At 39.7% G+C, this 22,393-nt stretch overlaps 1 protein-coding gene across 1 annotated transcript in view; it reads right to left on the reverse strand.

The window, feature by feature from the left end:
- Positions 1 to 22,393, reverse strand: part of SMURF2 (SMAD specific E3 ubiquitin protein ligase 2) — a 75,569-nt gene that overhangs the window by 21,819 nt on the left and 31,357 nt on the right. Inside the window, exons 2-10 of the mRNA XM_048488630.1 lie at positions 18,118 to 18,156; positions 15,353 to 15,461; positions 10,732 to 10,865; positions 10,418 to 10,483; positions 7,310 to 7,394; positions 6,357 to 6,440; positions 4,972 to 5,174; positions 3,756 to 3,840; positions 1,663 to 1,821 (exon numbers count right to left, since the gene is read on the reverse strand). Of these exons, the coding sequence (XP_048344587.1) occupies positions 1,663 to 1,821; positions 3,756 to 3,840; positions 4,972 to 5,174; positions 6,357 to 6,440; positions 7,310 to 7,394; positions 10,418 to 10,483; positions 10,732 to 10,865; positions 15,353 to 15,461; positions 18,118 to 18,156 (964 nt within the window). The remainder of the gene's footprint in view (positions 1 to 1,662; positions 1,822 to 3,755; positions 3,841 to 4,971; positions 5,175 to 6,356; positions 6,441 to 7,309; positions 7,395 to 10,417; positions 10,484 to 10,731; positions 10,866 to 15,352; positions 15,462 to 18,117; positions 18,157 to 22,393) is intronic.

The raw sequence follows: 22,393 nt of genomic DNA on the forward strand, positions 1-22,393 counted from the left end.
TGAGTTTGAAGGCCCCCAAATTTGCAGATGACACCAAAATAGGAAGGTAGCTAATACCCCAGAGAACAGAGAATTCAAAATGACCTGGACAGATTAGAGAGCTGGGCCAAACAAACAAAATGAATTTCAACAGAGATAAATGTAAGATATTACACTTAGACAGAGAAAAATGAGATGCACAGATATAGGATGGGTGATACTTGGCTTGACAACACTACTTGTGAAAGGGATCTGGGAGTCTTAGTAGACCACAAACTGAACATGAGTCAGCAGTGTGATGCGGCAGCCAGGAAAGCCAATATGATTCTGGGCTGTATCAATAAAGTGTCTAGATCGAGGGATGTAATTTGCTCTTTATTCTGCACTGGTTAGACTTCACCTGGAATATTGTATACAGTTCTGGGCACTGCAATTCAAGAGGATATTGACAAGCTGGAACAGGAACAGAGGAGGGCAACCAAAATGGTAAAAGGTCTGGAATCCATGCACTACGAGGAGAGACTTAGGGAGCTGGGTATGTTTACTTTGGTGAAGAGAAGGTTAAGAGGTGACATGATAGCCATGTTTAGATATTTGAAGGGATGTCATGTTGGGGAGGGAGCAAGCTTGTTTTTTCTGGCCCGAGAGACTAGGACCAGGAGTAATGGGTTCAAAGTGAAGGAAAAGAGATTCCACCTAAACATCAGGAAAAACTTCCTGACAGTAAGGGCTGTTCGACAGTGGAAGGCAATACCTCAGAGTGTGGTGGAGTCTCCTTCTTTGGAGGTTTTTAAAGAGAGGCTGGAAGGCCATCTGTCAGGAGAGCTTTGACTGTGTGTTCCTGCATTGGACTTGATGGCCCTTGGGGTCTCTTCCAACTCTATGATTCTATAATGTGATGTCCATGGGCAGAATGGCACGCTCCAACACTTTTCCTGGCACCCATCAAATGGTTTCACAAAGTGGATGAGGCCAAGCAGGGCTTTCGACCAGCACAACTTGTGACTGACTGTGCAGATTTTTTAAAACTTTGTTTTAGAAACAGCTGCCACCGCAATACAATAGGCTTCGCTATGTAACTGGTGGTAAGGTTTGGCACACATCTTGTGGCTGGCTCTTCTTCCCTATGCTGTGTCAGAATTCCAAAAATGATTGCAGGCTCAAAAAGGTTGGGGATCCCTGTTCTAATGCTGTAGATGTTACTGACTTATAAAAACCTGAAAACAAAAACCCTCTAATGGCCAGGAGTGGGGGTGGGAATGGCATTGACAGAGGAATGAGGCCAGGAAAGTGAAGGTAACATTCATGTGGTTGCCACATCTGCATTTGCAACAGTCACAAGACCTACACAGAAAATATGCCCATGAAGTGGCCCATCATTGGGCTTTTAGAGTACCCCTGCAATAACAAACAATACAATTTACTATGTTCTGGCTTAAAACATTAACAGCATGCCATTATGCTGCTGTACAGCTTCATCCTCCCATTGCCTCATTTTAGATCTTTTTTTAACAGCACTGCAGTACCTTTATCTCCAATGATAGTAAACTGTAAAAATTCAGAGTTACCAGAGGGAAATTACATAATTCACAGAGGAAGAATCAATGTATTGTGCATCTTCAGAGAACCACTTCATTGCTTGAACTGTTAATCAGCACAGTGCAGGTGACATCTTGAACTTACTTTAGAACCAGGTGCAAGTTGGCTGACAGCCGTGGATCTGTGAACTGCGTGGTTCTGTTGTTATGGTCTACAAAATAAACTCTGCCTGTTGCTGTATTGCGGATCTCCCATCCAGGAGGCAAAGGACCAAGCTCTTCGCAATTGATGTTGCTAAGATCCCTGCAAAAACAAACATAAAATGAAAACTACCTCAGCATTTGGCCTGTGAGTCAGAAAAGTGTAAATGTAACATAACAATTCCATGAAGCCTGAGAGTATGTATTGTTTCAGAAACATGATCTGTTCAGCTGGGATCTCTACTCCCAAGAACAAGCCCACCACAGGAAAAAAAAAACACGCACACAAAATCACCCACTGCACATGCCTTGAAAAAGCTGTTATCTCATAATGTATTTTTTTGTTGCAAAACAATTTTACAGACAATTGCTATAATACAGATTTAAAACACAGATAAAATAATTTGTGAACCATGCCCACTGGAACTATAAGACAAACATTCTTAAAAGATGAAATAAGTCTTTTAAGGTCATCTGAACTAGATCTTTAAAAGTTCAACAAAACCACATTTGTAAATACTTTTATGGTCTATGAAGATTTATGTATGCAATGTCTCAGACAATTTTGAGCAAACTGTGAAGACTAACCACTAGATGCAATAAAAATTCATAATCACAAAGAAAAGTTTCAGCTGCCACAGAATGTAATGGATCTTTGTAAAGAAATAAAATAACTTAAAATGGCAAGCCCGTATTAGAATTTGATGAGATCAGCACTTTATGACTAAAATATCTTTGTATGATATTGAAAGCACACATACTTCCATTAATACCTATCCAGTAGCAGACTAGTTCTGCACAGGAACAGATTATTAGTAGTGGTTGATGCACTGAAATAAATCTCCATTCACATGTTAAGAACATTTTAGTCAACAGGCAATGCTGAGTACATTTTGTACTCAACAACTACTAAAACTCTGTGGACAAGGAAACTTGAATTCTGAGCCAAGCAGAATTCTGAGACCTGCAGATAAAATATACACATTTGCACATGTTTGCTTGATTCATTCAGTTTAAAACTGCTGGACATGGAGAGATGAAGAAAACTACACAAGAGACTGATTAAAATACAAGCTGAATTAATATCATGTGTATAATCTGCTCAGGTTCTAACCCTAAACCTATCAGTTATTTTGAGATGAATGTATGCGAAGATATCACATAGGTAATTAATTTGTAAAAGTGTTTCTTTTTGATTCTGAATGGACTGTGGGCCATAATAAAAACTAAACTGAACTATATAAGAGACCAAAGCCTCATTCCTGATCATTAAAAAAAAAATCTTACTATACTTGTTGTTTCCAGGCTTCTAAGAATTCCGAATCGGCAAACTACATGTCACCCATTCATTTTTGTCCAAAGTTGAAGGGATAGGAGGCTGTCCTGCCTCTGAAGGGGAAATCAACCACTCAGGTGAGCCCATAGGAGTGCTGCTTCAGCACCCAATCACCTCCGGGAAGGGGAATAGGATGTTGGAGGGAATACAGAAGAAGAAGTAGCTGAGGTCTGCCTCAGGGGGAGAACAGTGACAGCTCAGGTCTGGCTCAGGAAAAAGAGCAGACAGAGTGAACAGTAGCTCTGCCATTGAGTGTAGCAGAGCATTGGCTCTATCTCTGGGAACGAAGCGAGTGCTCAATTGCTCTGCTGTCACTGGTGATGAGGAGACCTTGTACAATTTAGTAAGACTCTGAGGGAAGGGCAGGCTGGTGTGGGTGGAATCCTGTGTGTGAGAGAGGACCCAAGCTAGTGGCTAGTCAATAAAAGTCTGTGTCTGAAAGCATTGTGGAAAAGTCTAGTTACTTTCTGAAGTCACAACTAGTTTACGTTTTTGTGACTCAGCCAGATTTCTACTTTGGCTACTTGGAGACCTGTGCTGCTGGTTTGTTCTTTTAAAACCAATCTGTAAATAAATAAATCTTCTTAGTTGTTTATACATTAATCTAGAATCAGCTATCTCAGTAATCTCCTTGTGCACCACAAAATACAGAATATTAACATGCAATATGTACAGAAGCTTAGTTTAAATTATTCTCTTACCTGGGTACTCGTGGATCATGCCACGTGCTCACACCAGTCTGCGTATGTAAGAAATACACTTGCCCTTGTTGAGTTGTCCTTTGCTCTGTTATTGAGAAATAACAAGAAAACAAATAAGAGCACACAAAAGATATTGAAGGAAAAGCACAAAAATCCCATGCAACACTTTTGTTTATTAGAAACAAGCACACCAAAGAAGTAAAAGAGTTCTCTTGCTCTAAGGTTTGTCCAAGCCCTGAATGTTTTTCAGACGAGTTATTAAGACTGCTGCACTTGGACAAAAGTTTAAAGATGGGTTATCCTGGCTTTTTATAGAACATATTTTTCAACTACTTTTAACACACGTAATACAATAAAAACAGTTAAATGATTATCTGTCTAAAACCCTGAACAGCAGACAGGAGTAAAATTGGAAATCAGGGCTGTACCAACTTCTATATCCTTCAAGATTTTTTGTATGTTCAACTGTATGTCTAATTGTATATTATGAGTAAGAGTTGTGTGTTTGGTAATAAGTATTTGTTATGTGTTGGAATTAGGCAATAGAGTAAATAATGGTATTCTGTTAGGTATAGTTATAAGTGGATGTTTGGATCACACTAGCACAATAATCACACTGTGCACTTTATATTGAGGCTTATGTATTAGTAGGATATAACTTTGTGCTTTGCAAATCTCCATTCTGCCATGATGCTTCCTGAGTGATCTGGAGCCAATCATATAATTCGTATAGAGCTGTTATGAGATTAAATCCATATATGCCATCCTGAGCTCTTGGAAGAAGGGTGAGGTAATAATGTAATCGATATAGATTTCCGTGGTACCTCAAGAAGTGCCTGAGAAAAGCTGCAGCTAGTTCTAAAAACACAATTAATGCTGCCAAATACTGGGTAGTAGGACTATTGCAAAAGTAACACAACCCCCCTCTACGTAAAGCAATTTTAGACATATTTCAACTTATTCTTTTAAGAACATGAAAGGAAAAGCCTTTGTATTTTAATGAAAATAAACACACATTGGCAAGGCTAGCTTTCCATCTCAGTTTCATGGAAAGAGAAAAAGTCCTCTTCTCAAATTTGGAACTTCTACCAGAAAGTTTTACCCCATTTAATTCTTCCTTAACAATTTTCCAGCTACTTTTCCACAAAAATATTCAGAAATCATCGTCAGTAGAACCCCGAAAATACCAGGCAGTTACAGTTTTGAAATTGCATACCATATCCTTCAGGTAAATCTGGAGGAGTATGTAGATGTGTCCTGCTCATATAATTCCTGTGCCTCTGAGATCTCACTCTTCTCTCTGCTAGCCTGGGATCAGATGCCTGTCCACATGTTGCACCATTTATAGCTGTAATGGGAGTGTTCTCGTCTACAAAGCAGCTCAGAGGTCGACCTGGACTGGAATATTCTGATGCTGGCCTGCAGAAAAATAATATGATTTTTTCCTATGAAAAAAAAAGGTTCCTAACACTTTATATAACTTTCACTGAATATTATGAATTATTGTCGTAATATATGTGCCAACAGTTTCATGACCAAATGAATCATATTTATGAGAATGGTGACAGAAGCTAGTTTGTAAATCTGGCTACAAAATGCTGTTTTACACAGAGTTATATACTGTTTCTACCCTACTGATGGAATAAAGGGTCTGACTGCCCCCGATGGTTCTAATTATCTCTTTATCTTACTACATTTACCGATAATCTAGTATCTAACACACAACACTCAACAGAAACAATGGTTTTAGGCCTATGATCACCTGTTAGGACTGCCAACCTGCCAGTGGGGCCTGAAGATTCCTGGAATTATAATGATCTCTAGATTACAGAGATCAGTTTCCCTGAAGAAAAACTGCAGCTTCAGGGGGTGGACTCTGGGCATCAAATTGCAGGTTAGGTACCTGTCCTCTCGAGGCTCCACCCACAAATCTACAGGAAATTCCCAGCCTGAAGTTGGTTACCCTATCATTAACATATATGCTGATCATTACTGAAATATGACATCATGATACAGGGACCACCACTCCCAAAAGTGCCAGAACATCTAGCCCAGGGGTCTGCAACCTACGGTTCTTCAGATGTCCATGGACTACAATTCCCATCAGCCCCTGCCAATTGGCCATGCTGGCAGGGGCTGATGGGATTTGTAGTCAAGGAACATCTGGAGAGCCACAGGTTGCAGACCCCTGATCTAGCCCCTCTTTCATGTTGCAGCATCAATTTCTACGATCCCCACCATGCTGTCTGGGATTACACACAAGTGTAATTTAAACCAATAAATACAACTAACAAAATATTTCCATCTTCTTTGTACAGTTTTCATGTCTATTTGAACAGTAGAATGTGCATATTAAAACTGCGTGTCTTACATGATAACAATGATGTGGGAAGAGATTAGATCGTGTTAGTTAAATCAAGACATTCGTGACCAAAAAGGAAACAGTGAGGAGGTTCCAGTAGGAAGAGGGGAGGAGAAACAGTTTGTAGTTCAATTTTTACGAATTATGAGCTCCTATCACAGGACACCATAAGAGGTGTGGGTGCTCAGAACCATTCATTAACACATTTTTAAAAGTGCTCTCCTCTTAGGGATTCTTACCGTGTTGGTCGCTCCCACTGTGTTGTTCGGGTAATGTGATTTAAATACTGAATCCTTCCAGAGGCCGTCCGCCTTTCTTCCCAACTAGAATTCATTAAAATTAAATATACAGTATTAATAATAAGATTTTTCCAGCAGACAACATCATATGAACAATATTATTCATGATTTTTTATCTCCCCCATCACACATACATACAAGGGCATTTTCTTTTTCATTACACCATTTCCCTCTAACATGCATCCTGCTAGACATAACTGTCTCTAGGGCAGATTCCGCATGGGCCAAAGACAGCAGTGTGAAAATGGTGTGAAAAGGGTGTAAAATGGTTTAAAATGGTGTAAAAGAGTTTACACCGTTTTCACACCACTGTTTTTGGCCCATGCGGAATTTGCCTAGATTACATGTAGACTGTTCACAGGTACAAGGTAGGGGGAAAAGCAAGTGAATGCTTTTATTATTTTTATGGGTTTTTAAAAAAATTAAATTTAATATGTCGCCTCTCCCCTTCTGGGCTCGGGGCAGTGATCATCATTCATATAAACAGTAAATGCACAAGTACACAAGATAATCTAGTTCACCAGATAAGCCTCCACAGCTCAAGTGGCAGAGCGGAGAATCACCTGGTGCACCTGGTCTTAAATATTCAGCATTTTAAAAAATTATACTTGCAGAAGCTATTTTACATCAATTCAGAATGTCAAGATTTTCATATCACAATGATGTTTTTCCCCTCAGAAATGTCCAGTAAGACTATGTGCAACTGGCACTTATTATGCTCTCAGAAAACTATACTGTTGAACGCCCCTTCATACTGTAAAATAAATTTATCCAAAAATGAATTTTAAACAAACAAGTGTTCTTTTTGTTTTGCAACACCACAAATTTCTGATAAAAATTAAAATCACTGACATGACATGCAATGTATTCCTGCCTTTAGAGTGTTTACTTACCCATCAGGCAAATCATTATCAAATAGCCTACTGCAGTCCACAACTTGACCTCCTGTGCCTATCCGGTCTCTTGACTGGAGACTTACTATTAAAACAAAAGTCAAATTAAAGATACTGCAATACAGCTCAAAGAACAACTGTGTTTGAAAAGGAGCAATATGACTCCTTTTCAAAACTACAATTTCGTCAGTTTCCTACTTGTATACAGAGGCTAAATTAGAAAGTCTATATTCTCAAGCAGCATTATGTTAATATAAAGATATAACTTTATATCTATCTAATTAAGAACACAGCTTCAGACAGTGGATCAGAAATCCACCCAATATGGCTCTATACCAACAAGGGATAATTTTTCTACAAAGAAAGAAAAAAAATCTGAAAAATAAAAAAAATGATGGGGGAGATTTAAAAATTCCACAAGTGAAAGAATAATGCTCTCACAACATGGCATCATGAGATCTCAGCCACTGTTTAGAAGGCTGCATAGCAAACGCAGTACACAAAACCAGAGACAGCAGTGGCTGCAGGGCGTTGAAAGGCAAATGAGTGGCACGAGAGGACAAGAGACAGAAACAGAAGCAGTGACAATATGGAGAAGAACATGGTGGCAGAGAAAGGGATGAGGAGCCAGTGGGAAGGCTGAAGAGGTATAAAGAGGCAGCAGAGAGAAGCAGAACTCTCGGATAAGAGGGGAAGGAGCCAGCCGGGGGCGGGGTGGAAAAACTGGGTAAGATTCCCACTTTCGCAAGTTTTATTCGTGAGTCCCCTGCTACTCAGTATACAACAGCTAGTTCCAAACTTTCTCCCTGTCACATTCAGCGCTGTCATGAGTGAAAAAGAGTGGGGGAACTGAAGAAGGGAGAAAACCCACTGCTTTGCTAAGGACACTTGTGTTTGGAGGGCTACTCCTATCTTCCCTTCCGTCTGGGGGGCCACCTCCACCTTTCATCACTGTCCCTCAGTTTTCCACTTCCGCTGCAGGGCCCTCTCAACAGGAAAATAAAGCAACAGAAATGTGGATGACTTTATAAAAGTGGCAGCATTCTTATTTTGGATGGTTCTGCCCCAGGGTAAACAAAGCAGCCTCTCTAAATACCTGAACACAGTTCTAAAAAAATTTCTAGCAAGTATGAATAATAATAGCAGTGAGGAGAAGAATAGCAATGAGAAGAATGGTGGCAGCATGGGGAACAGGGCAAAGAATGAGACAGAGGTGAGGTGGTTTCAGTTATAATATAGGACACAACTGAAAGGAGCCACAATGTGAACCTCTTGCCTAGTCCTCCACTTCAATGGTGTTCCCCTTTACTGCCTTTCCCACAGATGAAGGACTACCACTAACTCCTTTCAGAGAAAATTAAACCACTGTGCTTGTGTATAACACACCGGGGTGGGGTCCAAAGTTGCTCACTCTCAACTGCCAGGGGCTGATAGGGATGCCATGGGAGGAAATATGACCCTATGTAAAAACAGTTCACTGATTAACAGAAAAGGGTGCTAAAGCACAGGGTTTCAGCAACCCTTAAAATAGGAAGATGAATAGTACTTGTTTTTAATAATGCATTAACGTGTTGTGCATAAAACACAGTCACATGGCAGAATTGGCAGAATTTAAGTGAGACAAACGTGTTCGCATTTCCAATAAAAATATACAAAGCTTAAAAAAATGACACAATGTTTATACATGGTAGTGTATTTCTCAAGCATGAACCATCTTCCCAACAAAACAATAAAATGGCAATTCTATATCTGAAATGTAAATTGCAAAATAAAAGCTGGATGTGAAAGCGAAGTAGTTCTGTTTACTTCAAAAACAGGTTAGTTGAGAATGAAGTTGAATACGTGGCTTTATATGTGGGTTCAGTGGCATAAAGATTAATGTGCTTTTCCTAATCCTGTTTATATTGGAAATGAAAGCTCATGTCTAGACCAAAATGAGCATCTATCCAGCAAAAGATAATACAGAAACCAGACCCAGCCAAAAACAGACCCAGATTCAGAATGTGGGTAGAGACTGCAAGTAGAACTCGACAACTATTTGGACAGTCAACATTTTCAGTCAATGCTGATAATTTTTTAAAAAATAAGTAACTACGAAGTATGTGATTAAATCAGAAAGTTGTCAACAGTACTCCAGCAGTCTGCTTTCTTCCATTGTTTAGCTCAAAGGCATTTCATCCCAATATAAATATAAATCTAAAACTCAGGGAAGTGGATTCTTAAATGTAATAGTTCAAAAAATGAAGTAGTTCTAATTACAAAGTGAAGATATTGGCTCTACAACTAAAAACAATCAAACATACAAACTGTAGTATAACGTATGTTGTTTTTCACAGGGATTTTGTCATGCAGGTAGCACATGACCTGGAAGCACATGAATAGGTAGTTCTGTAAAGGCTGTCACATAATGGACGTGATCCAGCCAAAGTTAAGCAATTATAACCCTGCTGATTTCAATGGAAGAATTAAGATCTCTCACACCAGACCACAACATTTTAAAGGAATTAACTGGCTTGACAATCACTTGAATTACATTTAGTATCTGTTTAGTAAATCTCCAATTACTTAATAAAACTGAGGAAATCAGAAAAAGTTAATCATGAACTTCCATTAAACAAGGTTTCTGCAAGGAAAAACTCAAGATTACAGTTAACACTAAACAACAAAAAGTATTTTTAAAAGACAACAGTAACAGCAACAAAGTATTTTATGAAGATAAGGTAGACACTGCTTTATTTGAATGTGTACAACAGACCTCCAAAATGAAGTGGGAACAAAATGAACACTTTGGCTTTGGTTCAGCTGAGTGTTTCTGCAAATGGAAGGAATTCCATCTGTAAACTGTCACTCTCTTCGCTCCACTTTGTGTTCCTGCATGCACTTGGAGCAAGCAAAAAAGTCAAAGTCTGAGACTGAAAATCCTTCTGCTCATGAAATGGTCAACCAGATCCAAACCAACCATATATACAGCAGAAGCCTCCAGAAGACTGTACTCCTTCACTTGTTATATGCAAGAAAGGGCACGAGGAAATAAAAGGAGGAACCTAGTAAGAGCAACAGCACAGCCAAACTTTTGCATATTTAAGTTATTACCAAGCCAACACTCACCTACTATCTGTCCTCTAACAGTATCATTGTCATTTGGTCCAAGCTTGCATAGATCCAACCTCTGATCTATAAAAACAGAACATTTTTTTTCACCATACACAATGATCACCTGATATGTAACAGCATGCTCTGATATACCATAAAACATTATACCTACTTAAACATTTCTAGAAGCTGCTAAATACAGGCAAATAACATTTTATTTTCATTCTTAAGAGACACCCCCAATAAAGAAAGACACTTCAATAACACCAAAAAAATTTCTCTCTAAAAAACTTGTTCCAAAGAAAGTAAGTGCTTGTTTATCTACTCACAACCAGTGTCTTTAAGGCGGCTGATAGCATTGGAAAGAAGTCTCACGCAACCCAGAAAACCAGCTCCCTGTTTTTTATGGATTTTCTTATGGTTCCATACGCTGATTGTTATAGAGTCTGACTTTCCAATGTATCTGAAAAGTGACAAGAAGCAGAAAAATACAAATGTTGTAGATTATATACTTTGGACAACATGTAATACAGTTTCTTTCTGACTCTTAATTGGTGTTTTTGAGGCTAAAAATACATTAAAATATGACATCCTATAGCAGAAGTGATCACATTCATAAGAACTGAATGTAATAGGTAGGCAACAGACTTTCAAGTAAATATATTAGTCAAACTCATTTTACACAAAGGAATTTCAAAGACTTTTTTCAAAATGTTTTGCATAAATCAAATATCGCTGACATTCTTTGGCCAGACAAATGACAGAATGTCTAAGTTAAAATGACTGGTATATCATTGGGTGTTTAACCCTGGAGGATGTAAAATTCAAGAATTATGGATGTCTCCAACAGATGTTTAGCCCAGTCTTCTTCCATTACATAAATGCTTTCCCTGGGCGCACAAGCAACCAAATATTCCACTTACTAAACATATCCCCCTGATTGTAGAAAGTGCCATCAAGTTACAGCTGACTTGTGCCAACCACATAAGGTTTTCAAGGCAAGAGATGTTCAGAGGTGATCTGCCATGGCCTGCCTTTGCATAGTGACCCTCGACTTTTTTGGTTGACTCCCATCCAAACACGAACCAGGGCTGTCCCTGCTTAGCTTCTGAGATATGACCAGATCGGGCTATCCAGGTCAAGACAAAACATATATTCTCATAGTCATGCTTTTAAATTATCTACTTCCCCCCAAAAAACTTTAATGTCTCTTCAGATGGCTAACCAAAAATGTAGATGTGAAATTTGGCAGACCAAAACTTCTGAGACTTAGAAATATAGGCCTTTTTATGCTACCATTGAAGCATTTGTCACCCCCATTCTCTCTTGTATGCAGGCCTTCAAATAGCAGGATATTGGAAGATTTCGCTTTATGGCGTGCATACCAGAATAGAACAGACAAGCAGAGCAGGGACCAGCATTACTCTACAGGCACACTGGCCATTATGGAGAGAGAGAAACATGATGGCCTACATTTAGATTAAAAACAAAGAGAGTTTTGAGCTGTTTAATGAATTGTCAGCGCCATGGAAATACATATGTAGTTTTAAGGCAAGTCATAGTTTGGTCTATCAGCATTGGTCTAAGGAGCAGCCGTGGAATAGTGGTTAAGAGCAGGTGTACTCCAATCTGGAGGAATCAGGTTTGATTCCCCACTCTGGCACTTGAGCTGTGGAGGCTTATCTGGGGAATTCAGATGAGCCTGTGCACTCCAACACACGCTAGCTGGGTGACCTTGGGCTTGTCACAGTTCTTCAGAGCTCTCTCAGCTCCATCCACCTCACAGGGTGTTTGTTGTGAGGGGGGCAAGGGAAAGGAGTTAATAAGCCCCTTTGAATCACCTTGCAGGAGAGAAAGGAGGATATAAATCCAACTGTTCTTCTTCTTCATTGACAATGTCAATTTAATAGTGTACAACCATAACAAAAAGTGTTAAAGTTAAATAATAGAAGTCTGTGTTTCATATTCTGCTTGGGGTTCATAATGTCTATGCCTTTTGAGAAGTATTTTGTTGGTCTCTCACATTTGATTGGCTGCTGTAGTTTGCCCAGGAGACAAAACTACTGGCTGGTCATAGTTTGCCCAGGAGACCAAAAAACCTTGGGCTGGCCCTGGATGGTTCACCATACCAAGTAAATTGGGACTTGTGAGTCACCATACCAAAAAAGGTGAGAACCACCAGTCCTACCTACCCCCCACCAAGTTGCTGTGAGGAGGAGATAACCTTATTTGCCACACTGAACCTCTCACAGGACTAGAGAAGGGGAAATGTAATGCAAAAAACAAGTAATATAAATAAAATCAAAGAGTTTTGATTTTCAACCAGAATCAGTATAATAATTCTGTACTACCCCCAGTCAAAAATTCATGACCAACTGCAATACAAAACTCTAATATTAAAAACCAACTGGAGGGGTGGAATTTGAAGAGACTAGGTAAAATAAATCTCTGCTGAAAAAACCTACTTTGTTGAACAGGTTAAGCACAGTGCCTCCAGAACAAAGAGCAGGAAGTCAATAACACTTGAATTTTAAATCTTTTCTTTCTGACAAGTTTGTTTGCTACCTTTAACTCCTCCATTTATCTTCAAATTGATCTAGACCGTGTCATGCTATGTTTTAAAACTGTTGACACATTATGTACTGTAAATGTTGCACTGGAAAATAAGAAAAATGCATTGCATGCAGTTTGGTTGACAAGCAAATTAATATTAATATTTATTTGACAATTTCAGTTCAGGGATGTTGCAGGTTTCTCTCAGTTCATACCCCAACCAGACTGAAAATCTGTGGATAAATTCCAGTGTCTTATCCCTATCATCTTCCATTAAACCTTCAATTAGAAATCATTGTGAATTGTTGTGCCCCAAGTAATGCTACAAAACCATGTCAGAAGCATGTTGATCTTCATATACTTTAATATAATTTAAATACTGTTTTACAAATACACCACAACAAGTTTACTAGACATTCAGATGCAGCTTCCTTAAGAGAAAGGAAGGGACTGTTGCATGTCAATTAGGTCCTTTAAGTACCGTAAAGCCAAAACAGATTGTTCTCCCCTACCTATCAATACTACTTGAAACACACCTTCAACATTTGTCCTCCATAAATAGGTGAAAGGAAATTAAAAGGGTTTTGTCTAAATGCCAATAAAGGCTTCTTGTTGTTGTTGGTAAAAGGGTTTTGTAATACCAATTCAAAGAATTCCATACAGTTGCCCCTTCCTCTCGTTGAACACCAGAATTCAGCAGCCACAGAGGTGATGACGTGGGCAGTTTGCCATTGAGACATTACTATCCTTGATGCACAAGTTATTTCCCATAACTAATGTGTCATCAAGTGTTCCCAATCAATATTGTATTGTTACAGCAAACATAACGCCTTCAGCATCCACTATATGACTGTTTTCAGCAGAGGACGGCAAATAATCTCAGACTTTCAGATTAATTACCAACATCTGGCAGAAAACTTCACACTATCTTTACTATGGCATTTATAACCTTCTGCAAAAGGATTACTTAACATCAGCATATCACAGATAGCAAAAGACTTGTGTGATTCATGCTAAACATTTACAACATTTAAATCCCATGGATAAAGTAAACATAAAGCTCCCTGCTTTGAATACTACAAGCTTACACAAATAGTAGTTCATGTGAAGTCCCTTAATTACCAGAATTGAAATACAAGCACTTCTAGATTGACAGAACAATAAGGACATTGTTCATCTCAACAACAAAAAATCTAATACTTTTAGACAAGGGACAGCAATTGCCTTTCCATCTCTTGCATTTTTGAAGGATTAATGCGTCTGTAGGCAGCCCATGATTTATTAGCCAAACGCTAACTGGAAGATAATCCCATTTATCATTCTGTAGTACCATGTCCCCTGCCCTAATCTAAAAGTGCACATGCATGTAGATTTCTCTTCTACTTTGAAGGAAGTGACACAACAAGCATGTATTCCGTTGATTATAGTGCACTTACTGAATTCTAATAACGGCAACCCCCAGACAAGACTGAATGTGATTTGGAATATTTTCCCCACTTTTGGAAACATCTGCTTATATACAGAAATAGAAGCAAAGCTTCGGTCCTGCATTTTTTTTCTTTTCATCTAAACTTTCCCTATTCTCTTTAAAAGTCCTATAAGATTTTAATACTAATAATGGCTTAAAATAATTAATAACAACTGAAAGAAAACAGTTGCAAAATTTTCTACTTGTATAAGCAGCAGTAAGGAACATTGGCTATGGAATACTTAGGTAGCAGCTGGAAACTTCTGACTGACTGCATAGTTCTAGTTATTCAGGCACTGAAATTCTGTGACCTTCCAAAGTTAACAGCTGCAAGAATAATAGCTCTCCTCTTTTTCTTTAAAATGTTACAATACAATTGCTTAACTAGAATTATTTATGTATTTTATTTATAGCTTGCATGTTTTGCTGAGACTCGAGGCAGATCATGCGTTACAAGCAATGCAGTCCAACAGCATCAGAGTTCTAATAAGTAATGCAACAGATCTAGAATGTCAAAGATAAGAAACAACACAAAAATGTCTCAGATTTGTTATAAACAACCCAACTGATATTATGCAAAAAGAAGACAGAGAAATAAAGTGAAAAGACAAAAAGGTTGAGGAGTAGGGTGGAGTGCAGATATTCATCCAAGCCTGTATTCATCAGTCATCACAAGAATGACTAAGAACACTCAACTCACTTTGATAGCTACAGATGAAAAGCACACTATTGGTACTGTTAACAGTCCCTAAGTTTTAAAAAATGAAACTGCTAATAAAAATCAATAAACTTTTTCATCTTTACCAAGCCTCAGAGTACTTGTCAGGAACTACTTGGTTCCAACAACTTCTTTTCTCAGTTCAAAGTAATATTCTTAACAACTCAGCTCAAAGTCTGATTACATTTGGATCATCCACGTTGACACCTACAAGTCATAATGCTGATTCCACTTTGGATCGAGGGTATTCTTCACAGTATCTGTAGAATGGCACTGGCCAGATCCATCAACCACAACTTTAGCAAATGGATCAGGAAGCCCTGTTGAAAGTAAGGAAAACACATAATATGTAAACATGACATAACATTGTATATCTTTACCATGATTAATTGCGGCTAGTTGGCTTTCCATAACAAAAGTTTTGAATCTGCCAAGTTATCATTCTTCTCACTCAACAGTACTCCTGTTACAATAGCCTATGAGCTTTGTTTTGAGAAACCTTTATGCATCTCAAACTGTACATAAAGCATATTTGCCTCCCTGTTTTTCCCCTTGATCATCTCCAACCCGGAAAGCATCAAACCTCTCAAACACTTTTACTTTAAAAGTGGCATTTCAAAACAAATAGACAGGATTGACTTCCCTTTCCTATATGTACAAAGGAGGTCCATAGTTGATTTTACCACACATGTAATTCATAGTTTGTTTATTTGGGTATTAGAAGCTCAAGACAAAGTGGGCTGCTGTCATAAATACCAAAAGAAACGTGGCTGTTTACAATTGTTTACACAGATCGAATACTAAGAATGCTCCCAAATCAACACCCCCAGCACTCTTTGAAAGATTTAGTAGTAGTAGTAGTAGTAGTAGTAGTAGTAGTAGTAGTAGTAGTAGTAGTAGTAGTAGTAGTAGTAGTAGTAGTAGAAGTAGAAGTAGAAGTAGAAGTGGAGGAGGAGGAGGAGGAGTTTGGATTTATATCCCCCCTTTCTCTCCTGTAGGAGACTCAAAGGGAGTCTACAATCTCCTTTCACTCCCCCCCCCCAACAAACATCCTGTGAGGTAGGTGGGGCTGAGAGAGCTCCAGAAAGATGTGACTAGCCCAAGTTCACCCAGCTGGCGTGTGTTGGAAGTGCACAGGTTAATCTGAATTCCCCAGATAAACCTCCACAGCTCAAGTGGCAAAGTGGGGAATCAAACCCAGATCTCCAGATCAGAGTGCACCTGCTCTTAACCACTACACCACTGCTGCTTCTAGACATGTCAAAGATTAAGAAATGTCAAAGATATCTAGAGATGCCTAGATCGGTTAAAGATTCAGGAATGCATATAGTAATTATTAATGTATGTATCAATATGCTTTTGTACACAAAAGCCAAAGCCGGGGATTTTAATAATTTCACACTGAATTCTCCAGATGGAAAACACTGCTTGAACCAGATGACACTTCCATTTTCAATGCATACCAAATTCTCAGGTTGTTTTTGAATGCTATTGTTTTCTTCCACTCCTCTGCCTTTTGTCTTTAGTCATATCAACGTCGGGGGGAGGGGTGAAAGGGTTTGGAGCGCAGCACTGTCTTCTGCCTGCTCATTTGCCCTTTCTGGGGCACTTATCCCAGCAGAGGAACAGATGTGCCAGCATGTGGCCACTCCCCAGCTCCACAATGGCAAAGCGCCATAGTCTGGATCACTGCAGGGCTGTGCTGGCATCCTAATCAGATGCCAGTGTTGGGAGGGAGGGAATGTTCCCAGGGGTGAAGCCGACATTAGCTTCCTCCCAGGGGTTAGGGCCAGGAGCATGGCACCCTGCCCCTCAGACTTACACCAAACCCGAAGGAGGGCTTTCTGGGGATGGGCTTTTTATTATTATTATTTTTCACTCCCCGTGCCACCCTGTGCCTTAACAGCACCATGTGCTGCTGGTGAGAGCCGTGGATGGGGCTGCTTATTGCAAACTTCAGGGCAGACCTTGCTTTTCTGTACTGACGTGAGCCTCTTCTGGAGATAGGGGTTTCAAAAACAAGCCAGTGATTAAGGTAGGGTTGGATGCAAAGGTGCCCTGGCATGATCAAAAAGTATTTCTGCACACACAAGGACAGAAATATCTGCAGATTTCCCAAGGGACTTTCAATCCTTTAGAGCAGTTTTTCAAGCAGTATGATCAGCTGTAGAAGACTAGGAAGATGAGATAAATCCATCTCCACATACACTCAGAGAAGTACACATGTGCAGACCTTTTCATTGTTGCATGAGATTTTAAGTACAGTTATAATATATTAGTGATCCTCTTCTATATTCTAATTCTGTAAACAAGAGTTACACAACATCAAGTGAATTATTCATTACAAAATGCTTCCATCATAATTCTGCACAATTCGACGCAACAGAAAAACTATATTATAAGTGCAGTAACACAATCAGATCAGTATCAGCAAAATGCACAGATCAGAGCCCTTGTCAACAGTGACTATCAAATTATTATAACAGGGCTCCCTGACAATAGATTGGATCCCACAGTCCCTTGGGCAGAAGGTGATGGATCTTCCCCACTCTCCCTTCCCCACAGGGGCTACTTTCTGATCCTGGGAAAGTTTATTTTCAAGATTACATGACCGGTTTTTGTGAAAAGTATGTGTATTAGGATGCTGCAGGACAAAAGGCCATCCTGCCTCTTCAATCAGCACAGCTCCACTGATGGAAGAAAGAGAAAAGGGTGATTTGATCGCCTCTTCCCTTCCCACTGCATCCTCCCAAGCTGTGTAGTTTACTAGATCATGTGAGTCCCATGACCCCAAGAATAAATTTTCCTGGTTTCAGAAAGAACTGCTGCAGGGAAGAGAATGTGGGAAAGATCATCAGACTTTGCATCAGTGGATCACAGCATCCAACTCAGTGCTTTGTTTATGGTAAGAAACACAGCAGAGGACAATCAAACATTACACTTCATACAATGCAGGTATAAGAAGTCTTTACTTACGGAAAAAATCCTTTTTCACCAAGTTTTTTGCACAGAGAACTATAAAGAAGAACAAAAGAAGACATGTCATGAAGCTGAGTTTCTTTAACTTTTAATCTCCACAAACAGATCACAAGCTATGGCCAATGGGCACAACATATCAACTACAGCATTCTGAGATGAATACTCTGCCATGCACCCCACTCTCTTCCAGCACTGCCAGTCAATGCGGACAAAAAGATGACTATCTCATAAATCTTCAGGCACTACGGAATTCACTCAGATTCGCTCCTTTCTCAGTTCCACTGGAGGTAGAAGAATGAGCTAATTGAAGCCTCCATAGCCATCCATTCTACTCAATGAAAAGATGTAAAATAGGGCAGATGATTATAGCCGGCAGAAGAAAAGATAACACTATTCACGGTGAAAATTATCTAGCAGCATGATTTGTCAATCCTCATATCCCTTGATATTTCAATAGCTATTCAAGAATAATGTACTTTATTTGGCTGCCTCTCTCAAGTGGGAGAGAATGGAGGGTTTCTGTTGGCCAAGGGAATTGTGGAAGGTGAGAGAAAGACAGGTATGAGAAAGTGTAGGAATATTCATGGGCACAAAAACTGAAAAGAACTTATAGTTGTTTACTTCATTAATACTCCTTCTCCCCAGTGGCTACACAAAGTTGGTGCAATGTAATGGTTAGTACCCAAATAGAGTCTGGGAGAACCATGTTTGAATTCCCCCTCTGCCTTGGAAGGTTAGGCTGACAATGCATGACCAGACCAAGCTCAGCCATCAAGCTTTCATTGTAGAATGGTGTTTTGAACCTAGATCTCCAACATCCTAGGACAGTGGTGGCGAACCTATGGCACTCCAGATGTTCATGGCAGGGGCTGATGGGAATTGGTAGTCCATGAACATCTGGAGTGCCATAGGTTCGCCACCACTGTCCTAGTCCAACACTCTAAACACTACAATGTACTGCCTCTTAAGCCTGTTGTAAGCATGCCATCACTGTAAGTCAGATGCTCTGGTCATTGTGACATAATCCTATATACCGGTAGTTCTTAATAGAACATTCATAGGCACCAGCCATGAAAATAAACCACTATGAAGACAACTAGATAACATTTTAATAAATAGTGCTACAAGGAAACTTCTTTTTGCAAACTATAATAATTAGACAGACTCACTAACCAAACAGTGTTATAGAAATTACAACATACACCAAGCCTTTGGGATTCACTTTTTCTAAAGATCTGAAACCTGTACACATCAACCTCCCTTTCTTCTATAACCACTCTAAAAAATAACAAGCAGAACCGTCTTTAGAATACTAGGGGTCCTGATTTTCAGAATCACTTCTCAAAACACCTCTTCATTATCCTGGATGTATTGATTTCCCCCTTCTTTCCCAAGTCTAACAGCAAACTACCCTCCCTCAAGACACTATGCAATTTCATCTGGGAAAGCAACATTTCCTGATTTCAGACATGGCCCTCGCATTTCTGCTCATGTTCACGGCCTAGAAAGTCTTACCAACAGGAATTTTACACAAGTGCACACTGTCCAACACTTTACCTAGAGCTGTGGGAATCTCCAATACCTCAATATCTCAGGAGGAATCAGAGTGTTCCAACATAAAGTGGGTTGATCCTGGCACACCTGAGGCATCAGTTCAGATTAAAAATAAGTTCAGCTGGGCAGTGTATGCCACTAAGATCATAGTTCACAAGTTCATGCTCTTGACACAAATCACATCAAATACTTTTAATATTCAGGTCTGTCTTAAAGACAAAATTTGTGGTACTGTAACTGTTCAAGGGAAGTTAATTAAAAAGGTTTCATCCTTGTAGTGAAATGTAACATATAGGCCGGGGGGGGGGGGGGTTTAAAAAAAAAAACTTTCCTCCTCACTCACAAGGATTGTAGTCTGAAAATTTGCTAGAAGAAAATTGAAACCACCAACCAACTAGCAGTCAACCAGTTACATAAAGTTAACCCATTTTCAAAATCTTTTTGAAATACTGAAGAAAAAAGCATAACATTTATTGAATAAAAGCTACAATTGATTGCTAGGGGGAAAACACCTTTGACAACCTCTGTGTCCAAGTACAGTAGCCCACCAGAACCAAAAATATGTCCTAAAGCCTCAGCCAAGCAGGGGCTCAGCTGAAACTTCTGTCCCAGGATTCTTGGCCAAGTGCACTGGATTGCCCAAAGAGTTTCCAGTTCCAACTTCCTCTTATTCCTTGCACTGCTGCTGTGCCCGATTTCACCCCGAAGCCTTGTTGGTGACTAAGTCAAAACATCTGTCACCTCTCTGTCGGGTCTCACCTCTTGTCTGCCCCCGTGGGCTGGGGAAGCAGTTGGCAGCTGCTGAGAAACAGAAAGGCTCTGCAATCTGCCTGCAAAGAGGAAGCTTTGGTAGTCAGTTACAGCAAAATAAAACAGAAGTCCAATGATACCTTAAAGGCTACCAACGTTTATTTCAGTGGGATGCAAATTCCACCCTGATTGGGATGCAAATTCCATCCTCTTTCAAGTATGAATTCTCTGTGTGCATTACTGAAGCATAATCAGCAACTACAAATAATAAGCAAGGTGACAAAGTTTACTCAGAGTCCAGGGAGAAGTAGTCTGATGCAATAATGTTTGCAACTGCTTATCCTAGCCTAGTTATTTCTGCATAGAATTTACACTTGAACTACTCGGAATGGAATTCACACCCACTCTGCTTCTCATCTCCCCCTTCACCCAGAATCATTCCTTTAACACACAGGTGTCAAACCCGCAGCCCTCCAGATGTTATGGACTTCAGTTCCCATCATCCCCTGCCAGCATCATGCACTGTAGTCCATAACATCTGGAGGGCCACAAGTTTGACACCTATGCAGAATGTTGTTGGAGTTTCCTATACATGTCTGAGATGTGAGTCACGGAAGTCCATACTGAATACATGTTTTTAGACTTTAAGGTGTCACTGGACTTTTGTTTTATTCTACCACCTGAATCAGATGCACCAACCAGGAAATACCAATTCCAGTCTTATTACTAGCACTGCTGTCAAATTGGCATCCTTAGATAATGCCAGACAGCAAGATCCGTCTATGCAAGACCTCCAAATAAAATCAGCCATAACTTTGAAGCATATAACATGCCTACTACTGACAAGCAGAATTACTGAACAATAGTTACATGGATCTGATGGATCACCTTTTTTGTAAATGGATCTGAGTAAAAATAGGTGCCAAAATCTTGGCCCACAAGTCATCATTCACTTTAAATAACTCCAGAAGCATCTGATCAGGTCCTGGTGCCTTACCATATTTCATTTGAGAAATGGGAGATTTAAGAAGAAGAGGAGTTTGGATTTATATCCCATCTTTCTCTCCTGAAAGAGACTCAAAGGGGCTTACAATCTTCTTTCCCTTCCCCACTCACAACAAACACCTTGTGAGGTAGGTGGGGCTGAGAGAGCTCCAAAGAGCTGTGACTAGCCCAAGGTCACCCAGCTGGCATGTGCTGGGAGTGCACAAGATAATCTAGTTCATCAGATAAGCTTCCACAGCTAAAAAGGCAAAGTGGCGAATCAAACCCAGTTCCCCAGATTAGAGTGCACCTGCTCTTAACAACTACACCACGCTGGCTCTCCTGATTTAACTCCTGATATTGCAACTGGAGGCCATTTCACTATATCTGGGGAAAGCAATGCTTGAACTTTATGACTATAAGCAGATGATGTGGGAAATAAGGCCATAAAATAATCCTCCTAACATCTGGCAGAAACGTAACAACAAAGCGGAGATCTGGAATGTAACTCATTTGCAATCACATCCCTAAAGATTTTACCACCTTTTTGCTTAAAGGCCCAAGCAGTGGCTAAAGCAGATCTTTATTTGTTTCCAGTAAAAGTTGTTGTTGTTGTTGTTGTTGTTGTTGTTTGCTATTGTTATTGTTATTTAAATTTAGTATACCGCCCTTTCCCCGAAGGGCTCTGGGCGGTTTACAACAAAACAACAAAACTAATACAATAAAACCAACACATAATTTAGATAAATACATTAAAATCTAATACAGATAAACCCTCAATTATATGTGGTGTCCCAGAGCCTTTCTGCCTCCTGCCGGGAGGCTGACACAGATATCACAGTCGCCTGGATGGCATAAAAAGATGTTACAGCGGGGGAAGCAGGGGAGCAGCCAATCAGCAACTGGCTCCCCCAAAGGATCAGTGGAACAGCTCTGTTTTACAAGCCCTGCGGAACTCGTGTAGGTACTGCAGGGCCCAAATAGC

This window comes from Sphaerodactylus townsendi, linkage group LG03, assembly GCF_021028975.2.
Source record: "Sphaerodactylus townsendi isolate TG3544 linkage group LG03, MPM_Stown_v2.3, whole genome shotgun sequence".
Classification (NCBI taxonomy): domain Eukaryota; kingdom Metazoa; phylum Chordata; class Lepidosauria; order Squamata; family Sphaerodactylidae; genus Sphaerodactylus; species Sphaerodactylus townsendi.